Raw genomic sequence first — 27,094 nt, forward strand, 5'->3', positions numbered from 1 at the left:
GGAGCGGCCAGACTCACTTTATAGGACTGGAGCAAATCCAAGAAGAGGTTCAATTTCTCCACCACGTCATTCTCTTCCTGTTTGCCCTAGAAAACAAGGGTGGGTGGGTGGGTGACCAACACAGAGCACCACAGGACCCACAGACCCAGCCAGGGCCCCCCATCTGCAGCCCTGAGCTGGCTCTCCCCTCCAAAGCCACGAGCCAGCTCTGCAGAAGAGCCCCCTTCCCACACAACGGCCCCCCAGCACAAGGCAGGGAAACCACAGAACCCAGCAGCTGAATGAAAACTACAGCCTCGGTTCCCAAGGTCATCTGCCCACTTGTGCTCACTGTTCGACACCACTGGACCTCCCAGCATACCAGTCACAATAGAGCTGCGGCTAGGTTGGCTTCCTGGGAACCGTCCATACTAACACTGTGCTCACAGCCACATGTCCTGAAGGGCTCTAGCACAGCTCATGTCCCTCAGCTACCAACACTTGTCAAGCACCTTGCCCGGCTGTTTGCTGAGCACCTCACCTGGGTGTTTGCTGAACACCTCCTAGCCATTCACCAACCACCTCTCAGGTGTTTGGTGAGCACCTCACCTCTCCCAGGTGCAGAGCAGGCTCCTCAGAGAAATGAGCCCCTTTCACAACCTCTAGGGCTCCAGCTATGGCACAGCATGAAAAGCTCATCTCAGAAACCACACATCGGACTCTGTGTGTAGAGGGTGCAGCCAGAAGGCAGAAGATGGGAAGAAACGAGGAGACGAACCTGACCGGGTTACAAGCACTGCCCTGGGAGCCAGGGGCTCCCGCCCAAGTTCTCCCACCAACTCAGGGGACCTGGGACTCACACCTGCCGAGCTCAGAGGTTCCAGGCTACTCATCCCCACACCCACAGCCAAGACTCCAGCCAATAAGGTCACGGGAAAATTACAGGTATGTTCCAGGTTTTTTAAACTTGGAAAGGAAAACACCAGAGGTCCGCAAGTGCCCTGCTCCCGCCTGACTGGGCAGAGGGGCACAGGACGGAGGTTCCCTGGTCTAGCAGCAGGAGGGGCCATTCCTGCTCACGTCACTGGCTAGGTCCCAGCTCTCTTCCGATGCCACACGAGACGCCAAACCACCATCCTGTCAGCATGGAAAAAACAGCCCACTGTGAGTCTCTGCTGCCCCGCTGGGATATAGCGACCTGGGGCCCCTAATGGGTCTGGGGAGAATGAAACCAAGGTGTGCGGAAGCGGAGTTGGGAAAACCAGCCCTCGAATGTCTCCTCGTGCAGCGAGCGTGAACACAACTCCAGCCATGCTGGATGAAAGTCCCGACAGGCGTTTGATCCAGTTTCACATTAAAACTGTATTGATTTCACTTCAACGTGAAAACCACGAGGAATAGTCAGGAAGCGGCACTTCCTCAGACACCACAGTTCAAAGCAGCATCCGCAAGCTATCAGAGGATCTCAGAGCTCGGCAGCTGGGGGCTTCAAACTACGAACTTGCACCACATCAGAAGTCTGAGCCCTCTCTCCCTCTTCAAAGGCATCCAAACCTCAGTCAGAAAACACGGGAGACGACAGAGTTCGGAGTTTCTGTTCTGCGTGGCCCCCAGGGATTCACAGTGCACCCCACACGCTGCCCCCCACCCCGCAGCCACGAGGCTACACCTGTTGAACCGGGAGCTGTGTGGGCCCAGGGCCTAGGTCGTTGCAACCGGGACAGCTTCAATTTTAGATTTTAAAATGAGCTTTCAGGAAAGTCCAACAGGTTCCATGAGAAGTGTCTGAATGATCTCACGCGGCCCCTTGCTTCTCACAGACAGGGACACAGGCCCAGGGAGCGCCGTAACCTGTGCGCGAGCCCAGCACGAGACACTGGCCAAGGGCAGAGCGGGCTGGTCCCTCTGCAGCCGCACCTCCAGCGGCCCAGTGCCGGTCCCCCAGCGGTGGACACGTGGACACCTGGCAGGCCTGGAGAGGGACCGGGCCCAGCGCCAATTCTGAGAAATGCCAACAACACCCGATGCTCGGTTTCTAACGGGAACACACAGGCACTGGGACCACAGAGGAAGAAAACCCAGGACTCTCCGTACCAGCAACAAGATCGAATTTCCTCTCGGCACTCAGAGACGTCCCGAGGCTCTGAGGGCCCCGCCTGGAGCCTGAAAACCCCCCAGTCCCACGGCCGGAGGGTCTGTCACCGTCACTGCGTCCTCTCGCTGGCTACTAAGGAGCTGCGCGTCAGACAGGCAGCAAGGCCCTTCCCAAGTACACCATTTTCATTTATTTGCATCCATCGACCACCAGCCTGAAGACCACTTCCCCAAGAACCAGGCTGCAATTGCTCACCCTCAAAGTCACGAAGCAGTTTTATAGCAGAAAAGCACCCACGTGAGCCTTTGCGTCTGCCAGTAAACTCTGGACCTTCAAATTGATCCCCAAGAACCACACGGCCCGGACGCGTGTGGCAGAAGGGTTTCCGGAGGCTGCCTGGGTCTCCGGGGGGAATGGACATGGGGGTCTCTCGGGCTGCCAGAGCTTACTCGCTGTCCTGATCGAGGAACCAAACACTCGCTGACCAGGATAGCAAAGTGGGAACTACCTCGTCCACCCAGAAGCATCGGGGGAAGTCGGAGGTTACGTTTTCAAGGACAGGTTACAGCTTCTCATCTCAGCAAAGTCAACCCTCAAGGGACTGGAACCCAGTCTGTCTTGGTCACGGGCGACCACCTTCAGAGCGTCAAGGGCTCGCACGGAGCCACTCAGAACAGATGGGGACGTGCAGCTCCAACCGAGACCGGTATCCACTCACTCCGGACTCCGAACTCCGAAGTCCAGGTAAGATGTTCCCGCGTCCGTCCCCGAGGCACAGAGTGTTCTTCGGAACGGGCACCGAGGAGGACAAGTTCACTCACCTGCTGGGCAGCTTTGTCAGCAAGCAGTGCAAATTCAACGGACAGGCCTTTCAGTGCCTGTTTAAGGGATCCCCACGTGCTGCTGTTCAGAGAGGCCCAGGAGGGGAGCGGGGTCGTATCAGACCCCAAAGCACTAAGGAAAAAGAAACAGAGAAGACTCTCAAGGCCTGGGAGCTGAGCTGGCCATCCAGCATGACATGTCGCCCCGGGGCAACCTCTGCTAGGCAAAGAGCGGTCCCCGGGGACACCTGAGCGTCTGTCAGAAAGGCAGGACCTCAGCCCCCTTCCCAGGCCTCCTGAACCAGTCTGGTCAACAAGCCCCCCAGGGACGTGTGTGCAGACGTCTGGAGACTGAGGAGGAGGGCACAGTCCTGGCTGACCGTCTCGCTGCCCCTCCACACAGAGGAGCATAAAGAGTGCGTGCTGTCCTTTTCCAGTCTAGTCCTGACAGTAGGGAAAACGCCCTGTGACCTACTGTCACGTGTTCATGTGTTTAGGGATCCATGCTTTGCTGCATAACCGCCCCCCCCCCCGTTTTCTTCTACATTCCATCACACACTTCCCCAACCCTCTAAAAGTGAAACAGGTCAGAACAGGCGTCACTATGGTAAAACGCCTTCTGCCTTGAAGTCTGCAGATCCCTCCCCGACCGAGCCCTGCAGAACTGGGCAGGGCACCTGCCTCAGCTCCTTCCCGAATATGAGGAGGTCAGCAGCATTGTCGATGGCCCTCGACGCGATCCGCTCGGCCCGATCTCGAAGCTTGTGGAAGCTGTTGTAGACGTTCCGAATGAGCTCCCGGCTGACGGCAAACTGAGTCTGGATGTCGGCCGGGAGGAAGTCCTGGCAGGGAGGACAGCAAGGCCATGGATTACTGGCCGTGAAAAGCTTTTTGGAGACGATGCCTATCAGGACGGGAAAGAAGCCCAGCAACAGAGCAGCTCATGAGCCCAGACACCAGGCCATGTGGGGGCCTCACGGGGCCTGCCTTCTCGTCCAAAAAAGAAACAGAAACCATCATCACACATACACCACAAACACTAAGCTGAGTGACCCCAGGAGATGGCAATTCTAGCGTTTACCGGAAGCGGATCCAACTGGAAGCCCTGCCAGGACACGCACTCCGATAACAACCGTCAAGCTCAAAGTCATGTGTGTGAAGTCCCGACTCTCGGTGCGAGGGCAAGGCCTCCGGGAGGCCGCACTTTCCCCCCAAGAGTCACTTTTTACCAGCTTTACTATTAACTACCCATTAACGTTAACTATTCTTGAACATTAACTAACATTAACTACATAACGTTTAGAAGACAGGAACTTTAGGGAATAAAATGAAGGTAAGAGAGTCCGCACTTCCGTATGGAGAAGCAGTTTAAGAAGGAAAGGGAAAAAACTACCCACTAACCACCTTAATTCTTTTTAGAGAAAGAACAGATTTGCTAAATTTTACAATAAACCACTGCAACACCACCCCCCTTCCTGGAATCGGAGAGGCTAGTGACCAAGTGGGTGTCCACCTGAATCACAAAAAAGCCTCGGGATGTGGTAGGAGAGCTGGTAGGCTCTGTGGCCAGACCGCGTTCAGCCCCGTCCGGGTCAGCTGCTCGGTGGTCTGAGAGCTTGGCAGCCTCTAGGGGCCCGTCTCCCAATCTGTGAAATGGGATGACACCCGCCGTGTGTCGGCACGGGAGAAAGGAAGTCAATGGGGAAACCATGCAGCGGGCCTCAGCAACATCCCCAGCACGCAGCGGCGGCGAGAGAGCACGAACGGGTCAGGTGGTCACTGCCTGGACTGAAGGGGGAGCGTCACGACGAGAAAGTACCTTGGCCCGAGGAGCCAGCTTACAGTTCAAGAACTCATCTCCAACACACTGAGCGGATTCCTTTAACTTGTTCTGTACGTCCTGCAAAGGAAAACAGAAACAGCCCGCCTCTACCAGCTGCAGAACGGTCTGGGTGAGACCGAGGAGGCCAGCAGGAGGCAGGACGCAGGCCTTCCTCAAGAGCCACGTGCTCCTACAGGAGGGCTGTTACACAGGCGTCACGGAGTATCTCGTCGCGGTCTTCCCGGACTTCTTCCCATTGACCTGAACCTTTGGGGTGGCCTTCCACAGACAGGAAAGCCTGACTTAACATCACCAGCCCTGCAAAACCTCTGGCTCCAGGGCAGCTCTCTCTCCAGAAACACGGGCACTCCATCTACAGAGCAGGGATGGCCTCCCTGCCACAGACGTCAGATCCTGGCAGGTCCCAGCACATGGGGCACACAGACGAGCGCTGAGGTCTCCTCCTTCCTTTGGACAGACCCACAGGACCCAGGCCCACAGAGCCCCGGGGGGACTGGTGGGCAGCTCACAGGCCTCCTTGGCAAAGCCACATCCAAGACTGGGGCCCACAAAGAGCCATGGGAAATACAGGCAGGGAGCCTAACCTGCAGCTCTTTATGGGTCAAGGAACTCTAGAATCTCAGAGACGCCTTGAGGACCATCTGTCCTAACTCTCTCATTTTACCAAAGGAAACGGAGTCAGGGAGGTCCTAGAGACACCCTATCTATGTGAGGGCAGGGGATCAGAGGAGCCTTACGCCTCCAGGATGGGGACACTGCCCGGCTCTGTGCCCAGCGTGCGCAGCTCCCAGGTCCCCCCGCATTCCTCTCTGGCAGTAAAGATCCCTGCACTAAAGGAGCCTGTCCGCCCAGGGCTCAAAGGCCCACACTCCCAGCTCAAGAGCAGACGGTCACAGCAAGACTTCAAGGAATGTCTGCTTCACGTCCCATAAATGGGGCGGTGGTGACAGGTAACCCCGGGCTAATAGTGGGAAAGCCTTCTCAAGGAGGTCCCAGGCCCCTCTGCCTCTGCGGCTCCTTGACTGTGTCCCGCATGCTTCTGCAGTGGGAGAGGGTGGCACTGAGCTGCTCCCAGGTCCCTGCTCAAGAAGGGGTTCCCTCGGACAGAAGACGACCCATCGTATTCCACTGGTAAAGCGACCTTGTTGGAGCCCCTCCACCACCCCTACCCCCACCCCTCTTCCTAGGCGAGCAGGCTGCCCTCGGGACAAGGCGGGGACTTCCTCCCCAACTGGGAACCAGGGCTTTGCCTCGCTTCCCGAGGCTAACGAACACTGCACAACAGCTGACAGACACGGCAGCTTGGTTTCTAATGGAAATTAATGTCCACGTGGAGACAGTCTCCCAGGACGTGGGTCCATCCTGCAGCTCTGTGAAGACGACTCAGCTCAGTCTTCCAATGGCACGTAATCAAAGTGGCCTTATTCGCTTTCCGGGAAACACTCATGGCCGTCTGGGGTCCCCAGCACTTCTGTGACCCTCCCAAGCAAAGCCTTCAGCGTACAAGCCTCAGCGCCCACGGCGACAGTGCTCAGAACCTCCAGCTGGACACACCAAATCCTGCCAAGCCGAAGCCAAGAATGCCTCCTGGCATCCCAGCCCCGCTGTCCGGGAAGACAGTCAACCTCACTTGTGGCAGTCACGTGTGCAGGAGACTCCACCAGGGCACCAAGCGAGGAGAGCAAGACGACAAGCAAATTTAAGAATGCCAGGAAGCGCGGGGAACCTCAGGCCCCACCCGCGACAGTGAAGTACTCACGGGGCCACTGAAGGACAGGAACAGCCGGAGGGCCACGTCCTCGGAGAATGGGGGGTGCCGGGCCACCAGGTTAATGAAGCGCCTCAGCGCCCTCCGCCGGGCCTCGATGAACTCCCGGTCGGCTGCAGGCAGAGCGCGCGGGGTCAGCAAACAGGCTGGGCAGCACCCCCACCCTAGCCCCCCGCGAACACGCTCCTGTGCGGAAATCTGCCAGGAAAAGCACGGGTCCCTTCTGTTTGAACCGACAGCGCCCCACCTCTCGCAGACGCCCGACAGGCAAGACGGGCACTGCTCGCCGTGAACACACGGGTTCTGCCGCCCTCGCCCGCCGACCCGACCCAGCCCTCCCGGGCACGGCCCTTGTCACCCAGCACCCGGGGGCACCCGCCCCGGCCCCCAGCTCCCCCAGCCTCACCTCCCAGCACTCTCTTGGGCGGCAGGGCCGGCACCATGCGGTAGGGGAACTTCTGCAGCAGCATCTCGTGGAAAACCACAAAGTCGTTGTACCGTCTGTACACGGAGGACTTGAAGCGCTGCAAGAGAAGGGCTGTGTGCTCAGGCTGGACCCCAGAAAGCTCCCCTGCTCTCCCTCTGCCACGACCCAGAGCCCGTGGGAGCGATGTGGCTCGGCGCCTCATCCTGCTCGCCGGGCCCCCCGAGGACAGAGCCCGTCCCCCCCGGCGGTGCTCACACGGCTGTCAGGCACCGCGTGGCGCGAACATCCTGTCCCTCTGCCCATCCCTCGGGCTCTCCCGAAGCAACCGCACTTCTCGCACGAGTCTGCACGTGCACAGCGGGGCCCACGCCCCCATCACGGGCGAATGATGCCTCCGTCACTTCTTTCTGGGGGGCGCCCTCCCGTACGCGGTCACACAGCGCGGGCGCGACAAGCACGACCATCTGCTGGGAGACCAGACGCTGCCCAGGAAGCCCGGACAAGCGTCAGACTCAAATTCCACCAGACATCCTGTCACTGACAGACCTGCGGGCTCCGTGAGAGCCACCGCACACGGCCGAGGAACCCGACCTGGCTCCGCTGTCAGAGCTCACACGACACACGCACGAGCGCGACCCTGGAGATCACACGCGCTGTACTGCGCTTAAGAAAGGCTGCTCCGTTTGACGCCGCCGACGAGACGCTCTGGGGAAGCAGGGCTGTGCGCACGGGAGAGGAGGGGCGGCTGCCAGGGCTTCGGGGCAGAGGGATGAACAGGTGGGACACAGGGGACTTCAGGCCCGTGAACACTCTGTGGGACACCGTGGCGGTGGACACCGTTGTCACCGTCCACACCCGCAGAACGTGCGCCCACCCAGAGGGACCCTCGCGCGACCGTGGTCTCTGGGTGATGACGACATGTCCGCGTGGGGCCATCAGTTGTGACAAATGCCCCGTCTGGGGGACACTGATCATGGGGCAGCCTGTGGAGGAGGTGGCACGGGGAGATGGGAAATCTCGGCTCCTTCCACACAATTTTGCTGCGAACCTCAAACTGCCCCCCAATTTATAACGTCCGTAAAAAAACTCCATATGCTCTACGAAGAGAACGGTGACGTCGAGTGGCCGCTCTGCTGGGGACGGCATGCGTCGTGCCACGTCCGTATCCACCGCGGCCTCTGGCGAGCAGGGTGCGGGACGGAACTGGCAGCCCAGACCGCGGCCCTGCTGCTGCTGGAGCAGCGCATCACAGGACGCAGCCCGGGCAGAGCTGTCTCCTTGAGAACACATCCGTCACCACAGACCCTGAAGGAACGGGCACCTGAACACGGGAAAGGGCCAGCGGCCAGCACCCGCACAGGGGAGGCCAGCCCCTGACGCCAGAGCCACCGCAGCCTCGACCGCAAGGCCCAGAGGGAGGAGACACGCCTGCACCCCTGACCCGCCCTCGCCCGGGGCAGCGGCACCCACACGTGCCCTAGAACAGAGCTGACTCACGACTTCAGTCTGCAGCTTGAAAACACCTTGAAACAAAAAGCCTGGATTGCTGACTCCCACAGCACACGCACACGGCCGCTCAGTTCGGAAAACACGCTTCCTCCCCGGGGAAGACAGAGACGCTTCCAGAGAAGCCCCACAGTGGGCCCCGCTCTGCCTGTCCTTGTCGTCCCCTGCTAACACAGAGGGACTCCACCGGCCCAAGGATGCTGTCAGCTCAGCGATGACTTAATCCTCAGTTTCTGAATAAAAGCTCTCCCAGTATCTATTCTAACAGCACCAGGATATAGAAAGAGAACGGAGAAGGACGGAAGATTAGCACGGCAGATGTCACCGTGTCGCCGCACACACACAGCCAGGTGCCCAGCGCCTCCTTGACGCCGGTATCGGGGGGCCCCTAACAGCACAGAGTCCTCAGTGCGGAACAGATGGACCCACGCCAGTCCTGCTCTCCAACGTGACCCGAAGCCCATACTCTACGCTCAGGGATTTCCCACGACTGCAAAACCAAAACCACGTCAGGCTGGCCTGCGCCCGCGGTGTAGCAGACCGGGTGAGCCGCTCCGAGCAGCGAGCAGCATCCTGGACACAGGGACAGGGAGGGCACGCTGAGCTAGCGGGGGTGTGGCTGCCAGAACAAGACGCGGGGACTCCCTGGCTATGGAAACATCTGTTGGGCGGCTTGGCTCTCGGCGTCCAGTTTTGGATCTTCCCTTTAAGCCCAGTGCACCGACTCTCTCTGTAGCCCCTCTCCCCCCACCCCGCCCCGCCCCCTCTCAGCAGGCACGTGCCGTTTGCCCCTTACCTGGCTGGAAACCTCGTATTCCACATGCTTCAGGAAGAGGCCCTTCTTCTCGGGAATGAGCTCCACCTGCACGGTGTCCCTGGCCAGCAGCTCCTGCAGGGTGTATGACAGCAGCAGCGGGTTCCCCTGCGGCATCTGCATTCGAGTGGGGTGTGGGTCCCTCCGCTCGCTGACCTGGGGCGTGGGCAAGTCTGGAGAAGAGAAGGTGAATGGCCAATAAAAACAGCTGCGCAGAAAGTGGAAGCTGCCACCGGCCGGCCCTCCTCTGGCCCTCGCTCCACCGCGTGCTCACTCAGCACCCGGACTGTGGCCACGTCACCCCCCATTCAGTCGTGCCGCGGAGCCGGCGCTCGAGGGCACCTCCTTCTGCTCCTAGCAATCGCCACGCCGTGAGGTGTCCACCCGCCTACGAATCAGCAAATACACCCACAGAGCCAGGACCAGCCGTATCTAGTTTTCAACTTGCGCAGGAAAAAAGTGAACTCTTTACAAGTTTCATGAAAAAGAGCCCTCCTTTTCTCTAGAGTCCAGAAGGAGGTTAAAACGAAAGAAAGCCATGTAATTTCTCTGTCCCGCTGTTTCTACGGTGAACACAACATTACTCCATGTGCCAAAACCATCATTCCATTCCAGGTAGGTAAAAAACCCACATGCCTGCCTAGAGCTAGGCTTCCCATCACAGAGGGCAAAGAATCACATCCTCAACCCTCAGCTTCCCCACAGACAAGGAGTCGCCCACACCTCACAGAGCAGCAAAAGACAGATCAGACATATCACAGACTAACAAACACGGAAGTCACACTAAAAAGTCAGTTTAGTTTTTATTAGTACAGAGAGTTCTAAAGAAACAAAGTTCTTTCTGGTTAAAAAACATAGTAAAGGCAAGGCACCCCACAGAGGGGGAGGGGTCTTACTCTAACCAACACGGCTATAAAGAACCACGACAAAATGCAGATTTCTTTCCTCTTTTTTCCAAATTCTCTACAACTTGGCTGTATCATTTTTCATGATTTGCTTCTTAAAACAACACTTCAAAGTAAGATTGTGGCTTACATTCTAAACAGAAGTAGTGACTAGATTATTTTCATCTGTGAAATTACTCAGCATTTTAAAATTTAAAACGTAGTTGCGTTTAATTGACCTTGAAGTTTAAAAAAGAAAATAAACTAAGGCCTCAGTGCTTACTCGGGAACCCCACGGGTCTCATAAAAGCCCCACACATGCTCAGTATTACGCTTACTAAAGCAGTAAGCTCCCAGGTGAGGGCACGTACCCCGGGGTGAAAACCACCCAGCGGGCACAGGAAGAAACAGAAGCAATTCTAGTTGTATTTTCTTCTCTTCTTTTACAACTGACATTCCTGTGACATCGTTATAACACGTAATACAATATAACTGACTAAACCGTGTATTGTGTAGACGTGTGTACATGTGCATGTGTGCACATGAGTGTGATGTGTGTGTGCACAAGCGAGGGCATATGTACAGGAGTTATGGATACACACGGCAGTGTGTGCACACGTCTGTGTGTGTGTACGCATACGTGGGTATGTGCATGTGCTTGAGTGTGACTATATGTGTATGTAGGGGTGTGTACATGTGTCAAAGTGTATGTGCAAGTGTCTGTAGACAAGTGTGAGGTATGTGAGTATATGTGTGGGTGGGTGTGTACGTGAGTGTGTAGGGGTGTACGTGTCTATGGGGTGTGTACATGTAAGTGTGAATGTGCAAGTGTGTGTATATAAGCATGTGTGCGTATATATATCATGGGTGTGTACATGTATGAGTGTCTGTTCATGTGTGTATATGAGTACGTGTGTATGTATTAAGAGTCCCCAATATCTCAATGGCCAAAATGTGGAGACCACAGCTCCAGAAGGTTCTCCCATCCTAAAAACCCAGCCCCTTTCCGTGTAAAAATATTTTGATGGCCTTAAACTGTGTTTACCCAGTCTCTTTAGGAACCACGTGTCCTTTCTGTCAATGAGCCAACAAGTGTTTCTCAAGTACCCACTCGAGTACAGTAAGGAACAACGCAGGGTCACTGAGCTCATTAATATGCAATTCAGCACACAGCTACGGACGGTCCCCAGTGCTGGACACAATCCGTGAGATCCAAACTGCAGGACGAATGGGAATCCCACTGTGACGTTAATTTTAAGAGCACCGTGATAATGAGGGAGGGGGCCCAGACGCCACGCCCGAGCACAGACTCCGGGGGGATGCATCCCAGCCGCTGGGGGTGGGGGGGCTGGCACGCAGAAGGGCCTTGCCAAAAGCCTGCCAAATGACTATCTGCTGACACTTACTGCATTTTCAGGAGTGAAAAGTACCATGTCTGGGAAAACAAAGTCTTGTGTAACTAGAGCACAGAATATGTGGAAAAAATGAAGCAAAAAGGTAACAGGGGAAGAACATTTCTTTTTTTTTTCTTTTTTTTTTTTTTAATTTATTTATTTATTCGACAGAGATAGAGACAGCCAGCGAGAGAGGGAACACAAGCAGGGGGAGTGGGAGAGGAAGAAGCAGGCTCCTAGCAGAGGAGCCCGATGTGGGGCTCGATCCCAGAACGCCAGGATCACGCCCTGAGCCAAAGGCAGACGCTTAACCGCTGTGCCACTCAGGCGCCCCGGGGAAGAACATTTCTATCACAGGAAAGATGCAAATATATATACATATCTGAGAAAGGACTTACATCTAGAATACATAAAGAACTCTTATAACAAAGTAAAAAAAAGACAACCCAATTTAAAAATGGGCAAAGGACTTGCACAGACACTCCTCCAAAGATAGACCAGTGGTCAGTAAGCACATAAAAAGATGCTCCACATCACTGCCCGTCATGGATATGCAAATCACAGCCATAGTGCGATAGCACCCACCGTGACAGCCCCAATTTAAGAAAAAGGACCAGTGAACACTGGCGAGGATGGGGAAAAGCCTCACACATGCTGGCAGAGGCTGCCTTCAGGAACAGCCCGGCACGTCCTCCCAACGTGAGAGGCAGAGCCCCTATGGGAGCCCACAGTTCCACTCCTAGAAGGACACCCGAGACGTGAACATGGATGTCCACACAGAGACCTGTGGACAAAGGTCCACAGCAGCATTATTTACAGGAGCCAGAGAGAGGAAGAACCCCAGCGCCCACCAGCCATCTGGGAACACATAAAAGCTTATCCGTACAACAGACTGTTAGTCTGCCATACAAAGGAATCCAGGACAGATTCGTGCTACAAGATGCGTGAGCCCTGAAAACATGGTGGTAAGTGAAGGAGCCAGACACAAGGACCACGCATGGGATGAGTCCGCGCACTCGCACAGAAACAAAGCAGATGGGTGCCTGCCTAGGGCTGGGGGTGGGCAGCGGCAACGACGGGAGAACTGGGAAACGAGGACTGGAAAGTAAGGGGTTTGCCTGGTGGGGGTGATGACACTCCCGAGTTGATCACGGCGAGGGGCGTACCACCCCGTGAACCCACCAACACCGCTGTGTTGGACACGTCACGTGACTGAAGCGTACGGTACACGAATGAGAACTATGAATGCCTTACATATAGAAGGTGGGCGACACCGGAAGTGGCAGAGTAGGAACCTCCAAAAATCCTCCCTTCGACAGAAGCAAAAATGGTCAGAACCCGCTTTTTCAGAACACTGGAAATTGAAGGTGTGTGGCAAGTCAGGGTACCTTTATCGATGTGATAATTAGTTAAGATAAAATGAAGCCATCCTGGGGGCACCTGGGTGGGGCTCAGTCGGTTAAGCGTCTGCCTTCCGCTCAGGTCGTGATCCCAGAGTCCTGGGACTGAGCCCTGCACCGGGCTCCCTGATCAGCAGGGCGTCTGCTTCTCCCTCTCCCTCTGCTGCTCCCCTGCTCTTGCTCGCACCCTCTCTCCCTCAAATAAATAAATTAAATCTTTTATTAAAAAAAAAAAAAAAGAGGCCATACTGGAGTAGGGTGGGCCCTCAATGCAGTATGACTGGAGTCCTCTTAAGAAGAGGGAGGACCGGGGCGCCTGGGTGGCGCAGTCGTTGGGCGTCTGCCTTCAACTCAGGGCGTGATCCCGGTGTTCTGGGATCGAGTCCCACATCAGGCTCCTCCGCTGGGAGCCTGGTTCTTCCTCTCCCACTCCCCCTGTGTGTGTTCCCTCTCTTGCTGGCTGTCTCTCTCTCTGTCAAATAAATAAAATCTTTAAAAAAAAAAAAAGAAGATGGAGGACCACATGAAGATGCAGAGACCCGCAACACACAGGGGTGGGCACATGACGGCAAAGGCAGAGACTTGAGGACTCAAGGCAAGGAGCGCGGAGGCTGGCCCGCCAACCAGACACTGGAAGCGGCAGGAAGGACACTCCGCTACGGGGTTCAGAGGGAGCGCGGCCCTGCCCACACCTGGATCTCAGACTTCCAACCTCCAGGGCTGAGAGACGTGCCTGCTCTTTCAAGCCACACAACACTCACACAAGAAACTTCACAGAATTCGTTCAGAGAGGTCGTTAAAGAACATCAACAATGATAATAAGCAGCGACAACCCGGGGAGGGAGGGAAATCTGATTTCCAGAGTTGCCACATTATATTATTTAAACTGTCCAGTTTACAACTAAAGTTCTAAGACATGCAAAGAAACAAGAAAACATGGGGAAAAAACCACCACCAGGAAGCTTCCTTGAGGAAGGCCAGGAATTGAACTCATTCGACAAGACCTTACATCAGCTACTTGTAACAGGTTCCAAGAACTAACGGGCACCATCTCTGAAGAACCACTGGAAAGTAGGAGAACCATGTCTCAGCAACAGAAAATACCGATAAACAGAAGTTGTACAAGTGGATAAAAATTCTGGATCTGAGAAGCTCAATAAATGAAAAATTCACTAGCAGGGTGCAATTACAGATCGGACTGGGCAGAGGGGGAGGCAGGCCAACGGAGATTGCCTGGTCTGGAAGACAGAAAGGAGAGAGAACGAGGATGATGGACACACCCTCAGAGACCCGTGGGGACGCCATCAAGCACACCAACATCATCATCATAGGCCCAAAAGGAGAAAGGCTCAGAACTAATATTTGAATGAACTGCCAAAATTTTCCCAAATTTGATTTTTAAAATCCCAGAACCCAAGAGGCGCCTGGGTGGCTCAGTCAGTTAAGCATTCCACTCTTGGGTTTCAGCTCAGGTCACGATCTCGGGGTCGTCAGATCAAGCCCCAGGTCAGGCTCCACACTCAGCGCAGAGTCTGCATGGGATTCTTTCCGTCTCCTTCCCGTCCCTCCCTGCCCCTGTGCGCACGTGCACGCACTCTCTCTAACAAATACAGAAATAAAATCTTCTAAAAAAAAAATCCAAGAACCCGGGGCACCTGGGTAGCACAGTCGTTAAGCGTCTGCCTTCGGCTCAGGGCGTGATCCTGGCGTTATGGAATCGAGCCCCACATCAGGCTCCTCCGCTGGGAGCCTGCTTCTTCCTCTCCCACTCCCCCTGCTTGTGTTCCCTCTCTTGCTGGCTGTCTCTCTGTCACATAAATAAATAAAATCTTTAAAAAAAAAATCCAAGAACCCAACTAAGATAAATTCCAACTAAGATAAACTCAGGAAGATTCACACCCGGACGGATCACAGTTGCGCTGTTCACACCGCCCAGAGACAGAGAGAAAGCACCAGGAGATCAGCAGCTGGGTAAGATGAGCAGCTGACTCCTCAGAACCACAGAGGCCACAAGGCGGTGGGATGGCACAAAGTGCCGGAGGACAGAACGGTCAACCGTGTCCTACATCCAGCAAAACCATCCTTCCAAAACGAAGGAGAAAATAAGACAGCCCCAGAAGACCAAAACCAGCGAATTCACCTTGGCACCAGCAGCCCTTCCTTGCGAGAACCAAATCCACGTGAGGAAAGAACAAGTGCCAGAACCACACTGGTAAACACAGAGGGCAGTATCAGCTTACTCCTCACTTGTCACTTCTTTTCCTGGTTGACTTACAAGACAACTGTGTTAGGCAATCACCACAAATCGCTCTGGCAGCAGGCAATTCACAGGGATACAATCTGTATGACGATAAGAAAACGGGGAGCGGGAGGGAGCTGTGCAGCCACGACGTCTCCACGCACCACTGACGTTACACGGGTGCCACCCAAGCTGGACCGGTACACGTTAACACGTTAACTGAGACTCCCTGGGCAATCCCTAAGAAAATGCCCGAAACCATACCGTGACCCAGAGAGGGAATTTAAGCAGTACACTGGAAAACACCTATTTGATGCAAAACAGTGCGATGTGGGAAGAACGGAAGAAATATGAAAGTAATGAGGGGGAGATAATTTGGGGAGCACCAGGAAGTCTCTATTAAAACTTTTAAGTAAGATGGAGCTCTATCAAGAATGCACTAGTTTTGTTCTTTTCCTGATGGTTAAGGTAGGATAATATCCCAAGACAGAACATATGCTCAGTAATGATTACCAAACAGTCACATGCCGCCAAAGAATCTGAACTCTGACCACAGGAGAATCTAAAAGTCAGAACAAAACAAAACAAAAAAAAAATTTTTTTTTTGAAGTCAGAATTCAAAGGCCCATTTTAAACCAAAGACACAGCACGCACTCTTGACGGGTCTCCACCATCCGTACAAGTTTCAGTCTTAAGAAAGCTTTGACCCCAAGTGTCAGTTTCCTGAACTGGGACATCTGTGTTTTTTAAAACAATGTTTAGGAGGGAAAACAGGTCATGTCAGATCAGCCACCTGTCATGTAATGGCCCACACACCACGGAAAGAGCAGGAACACGTGGAGGAAGACTCTGGTTTTCTGTGGGAGTAAATGTCAAGTTCATGGACAGGACCTGAACACTCACAAAATGGAAGGCACCCTGCGCGCCCACCCAGCCCCAACAGGTGACGCAGACGAGGAGAGAGGCAGCCAGGCCCCAGACTGAAGAGCTAACAGGATGGGCTTTGACGTCAGGCAGGCGTGTGCTGACATCCGGTCTCTCACTTCCTCGCCACGTGGCCCGGCACATGGTCACCTCCGAGCTTACCGTTTACACCAGGGAGAAGGGGGTAAGGACGCCTGCCCCTTACCCTCGATGCACCTCGATAACGGCAACAACCCCTCCGAGGCCCCTCTCGCGGGGTCTCCTCCCTGCCCGAACCCTTCTGGCACCAAACTTCTCAACCGCAGGCTTCGGACTGAACCCAGACGCTGCAGTTCAGAACAAGGCCTGGCCCTGGAACACCACTCGCTGCCCTGAGCCGCTGGGAAGGAAGCCGCTCTCACATCCGGAGCCCCAGGGCCGCAGGCTGACTCCACCTCGCCCCAACGGCCTTGTGGGAAACAGGAGACAGCAGAGCTGAAAATCACTCGCTCCTAGAAATCACTCAGTAATCCCCCGCCTCCCTTCCAGATTCCAGGTTTTGAACTCAAAAAGCCTTTGTGCATCCGTGGACTGAGAACTGAGTGCCCATAACAAGAGGTGTTCGGAGCGATGAGCTCCCGGCCAGCCCACAGACCTGGGCCTCGCACGTGGCAGGGGTGAGCTCGGGCCCCCCTCCTCTGGACACCTCACTACTATCAAATGGCCTGGCAGGTGTCAGAGAACCAGGCGTCACAGGGTGACCCCCAGGGCACACCTCTGCCTGTCCACAGCGCACAAAGGGTAACGATCAGCGCGCCATCTTCAATACCCCTTCGGGTCTGAAATTCTGCGATTCCCCAAGCCAGCTGTTCACAAACAGAAAGCAACGAAACATTGCACAAAGACGGCGATCTTTCCCAACACATTTCCATCAGAGCCTCTGGACGGCAGTCCTACTACAGGCACGCGCCTGGAGACGTCCAGCCCCCCGTGTTCCGACAGCAGCTATCAGCCGGGGCCGGACTCACGCACCACAGGCCAGAGCTCTGGGAAACCAACAGGATTTGCCCAGCGAGCCAGGCTGCCACACATGCCCTTGCTTCCTCTAAGCCAGCCTTAGCAAGCGCCGACTGCCAAAGTCACAGGCTGGGAGACCCTGAGCAGCGGCCTCGGGCCAGCCCCTCCCAGGAGGCCGTCCCCTCGGCACGCACGCTGACCCACGTGGAGGGGCTGCACGAAGCACGCACAGATGTCCCTAAGTCCGCTCAGCCCAGGCTCTCCCCGGGGTTCTCACCGCTTGCAGAGAGCCCCTCCCAGCATCAAGGGCTTTTCAAACCACAACAAGTCATCCGTCCCCCAAAGGCAGCCAAGGAGGAAGGTTCCTACTGCCTGAGTTTAGTAGGAGGGTGCACTGGGACAGTCTTCTTTTTCTTTTTTTTTTAAAGATTTTATTTATTTATTTGACAGAGAGAGAGAGACAGCCAGTGAGAGAGGGAACACAAGCTGGGGGAGTGGGAGAGGAAGAAGCAGGCTCCCAGCGGAGGAGCCTGATGCGGGGCTCGATCCCAGAACGCTGGGATCACGCCCTGAGCCGAAGGCAGACGCTTAATAACTGAGCCACCCAGGCGGCCCTGGGACATGTCTTCTGATGGACTCCAAGTTCACAGTTCTACCGCGACCACCATCCTCAGTGGCCCGTTCACCAGAATGTAGGATGACAAGAGCCAGCGAGAGATGACACGGTCTCGGGGCTAAAGTGTCCAAACGGAGTGTGCATCAGAATCACTGGGTGGGCTCCAACAAAGGTTGATGGGTAAGTAACACTTACCCAAAAAAAGATACAAAATAAGCGCTGGCCAAGATGTGGAGGGACCAGAAGCCCTGTCGTGGCAGGTGGAAATGCAAAATGCCGCGCTGTGCTAAACAGCCTGGCAGCTCCTCGCAGAATAAGCAGAATCCCCGTGTGACCAGCAATCCCACTGCTGGGTCTCTCCCGACAGGAACTGGAAGCAGGGACTTGAGGTGCTCGCTCGCCCACATTCACGGCAGTATGATTCCCAGCGGCCGAGAGGCAGAAGCACCCCACGTGTCCACTCACAGATGAACAAAATGTGGTCCATCCGCACCATGGAACAGTATTCAGCCTTAAAAAGGAAGGAACCCTGGCACCCGCTCCAACATGGATGAGCCTTGAGGACGTGGTGCTCAGCGAAAGAAGCCAGACACAAATGGACGCACACTGTGGGATCCCATTTATAGGAGGTCCCTGGACTCGGCAAAATCACAGACACAGAGAGTGGACAGTGGTGCCAGGGGGTGGGGGTCAGTGTTTCATGGGGGACAGAGTTTTAGTCTAGGAAGATGAGAAAGTTCTGGAGACAGGTGGTGACGGTCGCACACTAGTGTGAATGCTCTTAACGCCACGAAACTACACACCTGAAAATGGTTAAAATTATGTCATGTACGTTTTACAATTGAAAACCCACACAGATTGCTGGGCTCCGCGCCAGAGTCGAGGGTGGGGCCTAAGACCCTGAGTTTCTAACAAGCTCCCAGGTGAAGCCACAGCTGGTCCAGGGGCCACAGTTTGAGGACCACGGACACAGGATGAGCAGAGGAAGGAACTCAGCACCTTGCCTAGACCCATGGCCCAAACCTGACAAAAACCAGGTAGGTGTTCATAAACACAGCCACCATGCTTTACTCACTCGTCAGAGAGGGCAGTGACCACTGGCATCCCTGATGACAACTCTTCCACGAAAATAACAGGAATGGAACCAGCAGGGGTCCCCAATTTTCAACAGGCACATTCCTCGTCAGGCTCACGAAACAGGTTTCTATCTCTGATCAAGAACTGTCGTAAGCTACTCTGTTACTCTGAAATTCGGCTGTCCTCAGGAAACGGAAGCAACGGTGTCCTCATCCTTACGGTGACCATGGCCTCAGAACTGAGAGCTCAGCATGCGATGGCCAGGGAGCACCGTGAACAACCCTCGGGTGGGCGGCAGACTCGGAGCTCAGATACACAGAACGTCTCACGGTCTCAGCTTTGCTACCCCTCGGATGCGGCTTTCTCTCACCAACTTATTTTATGTACCATTACGACATTTTTTAAATAAAGAAAACCACTCCAGGGAGCCTGGATGGCTCAGTCCATGAAGTGTCCCACTCTCAGTTGCTGCTCAGGTCGTGAGATCCAGCCCCGCGTCCGGTTCTGCAGTGTGCAGAGTCTGCTTGGGATTCTCTTTCTCCCTCTAACCCTCCCCCCTAAAAAAAAAAAAGAGAGAGAGAGAAAGAAAACCACTCCCCCCCCACAGCGAGCACACATGCGATTCCCCTTGCATACTCCGCACATGTACAGCCCCACAACAGACATACACGGGATTTTTTACACACGAAGCGTGTTTCCATGTGTGTGCGCAACCACGCTTCTCTTTCAAATTTCCCGTAAAAGCAAAACCCTCCTAAGCAGTAAGCCACTCAGTAAAACAATCACCACAAACACTGTTTTCCTTTCACTCAACCTCTGTTCTTAGGTACCTGATAAACGCATCCACGTTTGTTTTCGTTGTGAGATATTTCAAACGTACCTAAAGTACAGAAAATATCAGAATCCATGTACCCACCAAGGAGATTTCACGGAAGATAACACTGCCATATTTTTTTCTGAAAAAAATGTTAAATCCAAAAAACACATTACAGGGCACACCCCCCCTCCCCGTTTCCTATCCAACAGTGTCCACTGCCCTCCGGCCGAGGGACAGCACGTGCAGGCAGGCCTCTGTGCCTTCCCAGTGTCCGTACGCATCCGCACAGTGCAGGCGGGTACCGTATTTCACAGATACGACAAACGTCATCACCACTGCCCTCCGGCCGAGGGACAGCACGTGAACAGAGTGCACACATCAACTCCGCTCAGTCCGTGCACGGCAGCGTGGCGGCTCCCAGACACAGAGATGGGACACAGGCTCCCCACAGCCTTCTCCGTCTCGGCCACCCGCCCCGAGGGTGACTGCCACCGTCCAGCCCTACACGTGACTTTCGCCTGTTGTTACGTAAGTGGAATCAAGCTGTAAGTCCCCCCCCACCCCGACTCTGCCTGCTTCCGCTCGGCACGATGTGTGAGGCCCGTCCGTGTCCCTGCGTGCCGCTGTCGCTGCTACAGACCCCACCGTGTGGTCAAGCCGCGGTCCATCTCCTTGTTCCGCTGCCCGACAGCCGGCTAGCTCCCAGGTTTTCCTCCGACACGTGGCACTGCTAGCAGTGCTTAGCACACGTCGTGCGGTGGGCGTGTGCGCTCATTTCTGTCAGGTTTGGGCCTCACAGTGAGGTTCCTGGGCCCCGGGACTTCACATGTCCGGCCAGGACTTCACATGTCCGGCCTGGCCAATACTTCCAGTCTTCCAGGGCGACTGAGCCGCATCGCACTCCGCTGAGCGACAGGTCTGGCTGCCTCACACCCGGGCCGCTCAGTATTTCACGCGCTTCCCCCTCACGTTCCAGTAGGGCCTGCACTTCTCTACCACGGTTGCCAGTAAATCAGCACTTCATCTTGATTTTTTACAGAACCACCACTGTTCTGTCCACCTAAGAACTGCTCCCTATAGTGACTGCACACTCTCTCAGGTATGCAACTAAAAATCAGGGAGCCATTCTCCCGTTAACTGTTCCCTGCTACTGAAAACGCGTGAAGAACAGCCTCATTCGCAAGACATTCTGCAGTATTTGTTCATTCTACCTTTAGCGTCAATCCCCAGAGACTGCTACAGTTTGCCCTGCTAATGGGCACTGCCCTGGACGGCTTCCACACACGCATGTTGAGTGAGACTTCCTTCAGAAACCCTCTTCTGAGCGTTGGCACAGTGACCTTGGCAATCTAACGCACGTACCACAGTGGCATTAAAAAGAGAAAACCAGGGCGCCTGGGCAGCTCCATCAGTTAAACGTCCGACTCAGCTTCGGCTCAGGTCAAGATCGCGGGGCCCTGGGATCAAGCCCCGCGTCGGGCTCCCTGCTCAGTGCAGAGAATTCTTAAGATTCTCTCTCTCCCTCTCCCTCTGCCCGCACTTACACATGCTCTCGCTCTCTCTCTCAAAAAAAAAAAAAAAAAAAAAAAAAAAGAGAGAGAGAGAGAGAGAAAACTAAAATTTTGGCTTCCCATCTGTGGATCAGAATGGCAATCACGGAGGGGAATAGATCCTAATGCCGTTCTCAGCCGCAGACACTGCAGTCTTGCCGCCCCTCCGCTCGCCTCTCTGCAGCCACAGCAGGCGCCCTGCGCCGAGAGCCCACACGCTGTCCGCTCGTGTGCGGGGGCCGCCCCTCCCCAGCCACCCACAGAAAACGCCCTCACCTCCTTCGAATCTTGGCACAAACACCACCTTCCCATGACGCGTACTTGGTGACAACTACAACTCGCACCCTCTCCTCCCTCCACGTGCGAACACGTCACGGGCTCAGTACGTCTGAAAAGTGTCCACCTCCCACGACAAGACCATCGACTCCAGGACAGCAGGCCTCCTTACTTTGTCCACACTCTGACCCGGATGGTCAAGGACACCACCCAGCACACAGGGAGTGCTCAAGAATCATCTGCTACCTCAAAGAAAGGACTCAGAGTCACGTGAGCAAGAAAGCCACATACAGGAATCGAGGCCTGCTCTGCTCTCTTAGGCAGGGAAACACCCCACCCCCCACCCCCCGACTCCGCCGCACCAACAAATCCCATCAAGGTCCCGCGGGTGACAGGAACCTTGCCTCAGTGAGCTATGGTGAGAAGTAAAAGCTGGCTAACACACAGGACGGCTCTCAACAGAAGCCCTGAGCAGGGACAGCCTCACGCTCGCAGTGCCTCCCCACCTCCACCACGGCCTCCTTGCCAATTTTCAGCTATATCCACTTTTCCCCGAAATAACATGAGCCAAAAACCCTGATTATATAAAGGCATAATGCGACATATGGATAGTCAACCCGCACGGCAAGAGAAGAAAGGTTTTCCTCTTCCTGCGATGGTTTAAGTGCTTTTACCTTGAAGCAAAGTAAAAATAAACAATCTCTTCAGGTCCTTCCAAGTCCTCTAGTACTTCTTAGCCGAGAATTTCTCAATTGAATCCTCTCCAAAGCTCAGTTCAAACACTCCTTTAACAATAAAGTGTTCCCAAAGCCCCGTTAAGAGTCTAGTGATCCTTTCTACTCTCCGGGTTGAATCTCCTTGCTGAGCTCCCTCAAGTTCTCACCCACGGGGCTCTCCCACACCCGAACACTCGCCACCTCCCCACCCCAGTTCAGGGAGCTCTGGCTCCCCGATGCTGCCCAGCACGGGGGTGGCACGCAGCACGTGCCGACTGTGTGTTCTACTTGATCAGGAATGCCGCCGGAGCCCTCCCTCACACCATACACAAGAACTAAAACATTCAGGTCCAGGGACCATTTTGAAAGCACTAAAACTACAAACTCTTAGCAGAAAATATGGAACTAGATCTTCATGACCTTGGATCAGGCAAAGCCTTCTCAGTCATGACGCCAAAAGCACAAACAACAAAAGAAAAAAAAGATCAACTGGACTTCATCAAAATTAAAGGCTGTCCTGCTGCTAGACACCATTAAGAAAGCAAAAGACAACCCACAGAATGGGGGGAAACACGGATGAACCGCCGATCTGATAAGGGGTATGTGTCGAGGATATATAAAGAAATTCTGAAAACTCATGTTGTTTTAAAAGACAAACTATGTAATTTTAAAAATGGATGAAGGATTTGAATACACATTTCTCCAAAACGGATACACAAAAGGCCAATACGCACATGAAAAGACGCCCAACCACAATGAGATTCCATTTCACACCCACTAGGACGGCCACAATCAAAAAGACAGGCGCAAAAAAGAGAGGCAATAACAAGTGTTGGTGAGGACATGGAGAAATTGGAGCCCTTGTACTTGCTGGGAAACAGTCCAGCAATCCCTCCAAGGGTTAAAGAGAGGTTACTACCAGAGCCAGTCATTCCACCGCTAGGAATGAAAAGTACATCCACACAAAAACGTGTGCAGGAACGTGCACGGCAGCATTATTCACAACAGCCAAAACGTGGCAACAGCCCGAATGTCCACCAACCAATGAACGGGTAAGTAAAATACAGTCTCAATACAATGGAACACTATGCAGCCATAAAAAGTAACAGCGGGCTGGTCCGTGCTACCGCGTGGATAAACCCTGACACTCAGCCAAGGAAGCCAAGCACGGAAGGACACATGATACAGGGTTCTACTGACATGACATCCCCAGAAGGGGCAAATCTGTAGGGACAGAGAGATTAACAGCCACCTAGGCTAGGAGGAGAGGGACTGGGGAACAAAGACCGTAATGGGCGGGGTTCCTCCCAGGGGAGATGACGGTGATGGCTGCACAATTCTGTGAATATACTAAAACCACTGAACTGGACACTTCAAATGGGAGAATTATGTACTGTGTGAATGAGATCTCAGTGAAGCTATTAAAAATGTTTTATGAATCCCCTCTCCTCTCTCCAGCTTGTGAATACAAACCGCTTCTCTATACCAGCGCCATGCCTGGAACATGGATGGCTTGCAATCCTGAATGAGAGGGGGGGTCTACCAAGAAGGGGAAAAACATCTACCTGTGAAGTCCTCTGGTTGTTCCAGGCACAAGCAGAAAAATCTAGCTGGCAACACTGTCACAGTAACTTCCAGTGGCCCATGGGGCCCGTCACCCCTGTGGCCGTGAAGCAGAACTGGAAGCAACCACTGAATGCCCAGAAGCAAAGAGAGTCGCCCTTAATAATGTATCTCCCTGCTCCCCTAACTCTTCCCACCAATTCAAAGGCAGGGACGAAGCTGGCCATCCGGACAGGGTGTGCGGTACCCACCACCATTCAAACAAGGGCCACTCCAATGAGTCTGGAACCTTACTGAATGCATCTCCTTAGTCCTAGAAAACCCTGTAAGCAGGTGCTTGGTCCCATTTTACAGATGTGAAAACAAGGCCCAGCTAGCAGCAGGGCCTGCCCGAGATCACAGAGCTGGCAAGCTGAGTCACTGGCCCAGAACCTCCACCAGGTTACGTGATGACGCCCAATCCTGTGTTCCCTCCCTGACTCACGGAGAGAGGGGAGCAGGGACAAGCACACCCCACGCCCGGGGCCAGAGGTCAGACGGTCTCAGCTCACATCCCCGACTCCTGTGTGACTGTGAACCAACAGCTCACCTTCCTCACCTCCCTCAGGTCTCGTCCCTAAGATGGGGACCATACCATCCACGTCACTGTCTGGTTGCGAGAGTTTGTTGTTTTTTTTTTTTTTTAAGAAAATACATGAAAGCATCTAGCATGGCGCCTGGTACTCAAGCTTTTCTTTTCCAAAGGAGCTGCAGGCCAGACACGAAATTTCCAATCAAACCACAGAGCGGATGAACTGCAGGCCTGGCTTGCTCGCTCCCGCGAGCACCGGGCTCTGCACCGCGACAGCAGCATCTTGCTCTGGTCAGGACCCGAACAACGCCTGAAGTTCCATGCTAATCACAAACAGATCGCGGGTGGTCCCTGGGATCTCAGGGACACGTGTGAACCACTCGCACACAAATAGGATATTCTCAGCTGTGAGTGGCTACTCCTTTCCAAGGGAGATGCAAGAGACCAAACCACAGAGGGGAAAAAAAAATCACGGGTCTGTTTCCTGAAGACATCACAAAACTGAAGTTGAGTGCCAAAAACAGTCACCTATCAGATGATTTCCTCTGAGTCAAACTGGAGCAAGAGGAACCAGCACCAGGGCCGCCAGATCGCTGCTTCTCCATGAATCTCACCAAACCTGCTTCTGAAAGGGCCCCATTCAAGTTGGGTCTATTCCTCAGAAAACCTCCTTGGTCTCTCACTTTTGGAATGTTTACATGTGGGGAGGCCCAGTGATTTTTTCCAGAGTTTAAAAGGAATACTAGTTTAGCTAATTTGGGGAATCTTGGAATAACTCACAGAGGAGGAGTTCAAAATTCCAAAAACAATCATGGTCTCTCTCTTTAACTAAATTCAATCTGGTTTTCGTTTTTGTTCTTTCTTGAAACCCTCACCCCGGGCCTGGTTGGTTCAGTCTGAAAGTGACTCAGGTTTTCTAAGATCTCTTGCCGTGAAAGCGAAAATATTCCAAAATATCCAGCAGGGCTAAGTGCGTCTCCATCCCAGGGAAGGCTAAGTAGAGAGCCTGCATTCACAACCAAATGAGGCCCCGCTAATAAAATTCCAAGCAGTCACTTGTATTATAAGCCAAGTGAGATACAATTAAATCCATTTGAACAAACCCTGATTGGTTTATGGAAGCAATCACAAAAAGTAAGACAAGGTCCCTGCCGTCCAGCTGCCTGCGGTAGACAACCAGGAATGCCATTAATCAGCCGGAGAAAGGAACGCCCCGGAAATTGGCAAGAACGAATTAGCAACTGTGAAAAATGTCACAGGAAGACAAATACGTAGTCAGTCTTGCCCCCACAGCCAAATGTGCACTGAATGTGGAGACCTAGTTTTCCACGCAGAGAAGGCTGGTCTCTCCTCTGCTGTCTGCGGCCCAAGACTCCAGAATCCGCTAACTAGGATAATCGGAGTATCTTCGTTAGAGGAGGGAACTCGCCGTGCTTTGCGAGACTGTTTTTGAGCGTTGTCGCGTTCCGCTCAGTGGGAAACACACTCCTTTCGACATCGACCCCCAGTTCCCCAGACTGAACTGGGGGGCTCTGGTAGCAACGCGCGGAGCCTAAGCCCACATGCAAACCACGCGGGTAACAGCTCCCCCGTGAAACCACCGCCGCCGGTACACGCCTTCCTGCGGCCATCCCATCACGCCATCTAAAGTGCACCCCCTTCCTGAAAAGAGAAAGGCGACATCCCACAATGGTCTTCCGTGGTATTTCGAGAACGGTCACAGAGAACCACCCCACTGCATGTAAAAGCTTCCAGAGAGGGCAAGTTCATGGCCGGGAAGGCCGCTTCAGCGGACCCTGAGGGAGGCGCACGAGAGGCGGGCGCACAAGGCAGGGCCGTGGGGACCGCAAGGAGGCGACATCTGCCCCTTCCCAACCAGAGCCACGCACTCACCTGCGTGGGAATCCCACTCCCGAGTCCCAGGCCAGCGACGGGACCGCTGCCGCCTCAGTTCCCCATCCGTAAAGTGGGGTGACATACTACTTCCCTCGCAGGGTTACTGTGAGGGGGACGGCATCTCCTCCATGAGGCCCCGCCAGAGCGTCCGACGCAGAGGAAGCACCGTGCAAGGCTTCGTCATCGACACAAGCCGAACTCTACCCCGTGAAGAACGCCCTACATGCAAGCCCCTCCCAGGAGGAGGCAGAAGACGGGACACCTTCTACCTGTGACCGAATCCATCTCGGGAAACCCACCACGTCCACAGGTCACAGCTAACCTCTCCACTCCTCCAAGAGACTCCCGACCTCACTGTCCGTCCTAAGAAGGAAGATCAGCGGCGCACGAGACACCCGGAGATGAAGAACTGCACGCACAGACCTTCCTCAGAAGAGCTGCAAATGCAATCTTTAATCTTCCTTTGGTGCAAAAACCCAGCAGTGAGTGGCACTTCTCAGGAGCTGGGAGGTGACCTTACCATCGCAAAGACAATTACCCGTGCTAAGTCACGACTATCACCCGACGCCACAGGAGATGGCCTTGGCCAAGGACACCCTGGGAACAGCAGGTGAGGTCCCCAGACAGCTCTCCTGCTGTGACACAGGCCAGTGGCCCTCAGGTCTGAGTCCTGCCGGTCCCAGGGACCACTGAAACTGCCAGACTCACCAGCGCCAAGAATGTTCAGACAGAGACATTAGAAACAGTGGAAGCCGCGGGAGGGAGGGGGGCTGTCTCCTGCTGATTCAGTGGATTCTCCATTAGGAGTGGACGTTGACGTGATAAAATATGTATTCCACTATAAATACGTTTCCGACATTAACTAGAGAGTAGAAACCAAGAGAGTTCAAAATGCCTACAAAACTCGGGGCGCCTGGGTGGC

At 54.3% G+C, this 27,094-nt stretch overlaps 1 protein-coding gene across 4 annotated transcripts in view; it reads right to left on the minus strand.

The window, feature by feature from the left end:
- Nucleotides 1-27,094, minus strand: part of SNX8 (sorting nexin 8) — a 38,708-nt gene that overhangs the window by 5,276 nt on the left and 6,338 nt on the right. For 2 of the 4 annotated variants that reach the window (XM_040634679.1, XM_040634677.1), the window contains exons 2-8: nucleotides 9,236-9,426; nucleotides 6,913-7,030; nucleotides 6,498-6,619; nucleotides 4,715-4,795; nucleotides 3,577-3,737; nucleotides 2,896-3,028; nucleotides 18-86 (exon numbers count right to left, since the gene is read on the minus strand). In XM_040634679.1, the coding sequence (XP_040490613.1) occupies nucleotides 18-86; nucleotides 2,896-3,028; nucleotides 3,577-3,737; nucleotides 4,715-4,795; nucleotides 6,498-6,619; nucleotides 6,913-7,030; nucleotides 9,236-9,426 (875 nt within the window). The remainder of the gene's footprint in view (nucleotides 1-17; nucleotides 87-2,895; nucleotides 3,029-3,576; nucleotides 3,738-4,714; nucleotides 4,796-6,497; nucleotides 6,620-6,912; nucleotides 7,031-9,235; nucleotides 9,427-27,094) is intronic. The other 2 variants (XM_040634680.1, XM_040634678.1) reach the window with 1 other exon arrangement.

Source organism: Ursus maritimus, unplaced genomic scaffold (assembly GCF_017311325.1).
Source record: "Ursus maritimus isolate PB19 unplaced genomic scaffold, ASM1731132v1 scaffold_2, whole genome shotgun sequence".
NCBI classification, from domain to species: Eukaryota; Metazoa; Chordata; class Mammalia; order Carnivora; family Ursidae; genus Ursus; species Ursus maritimus.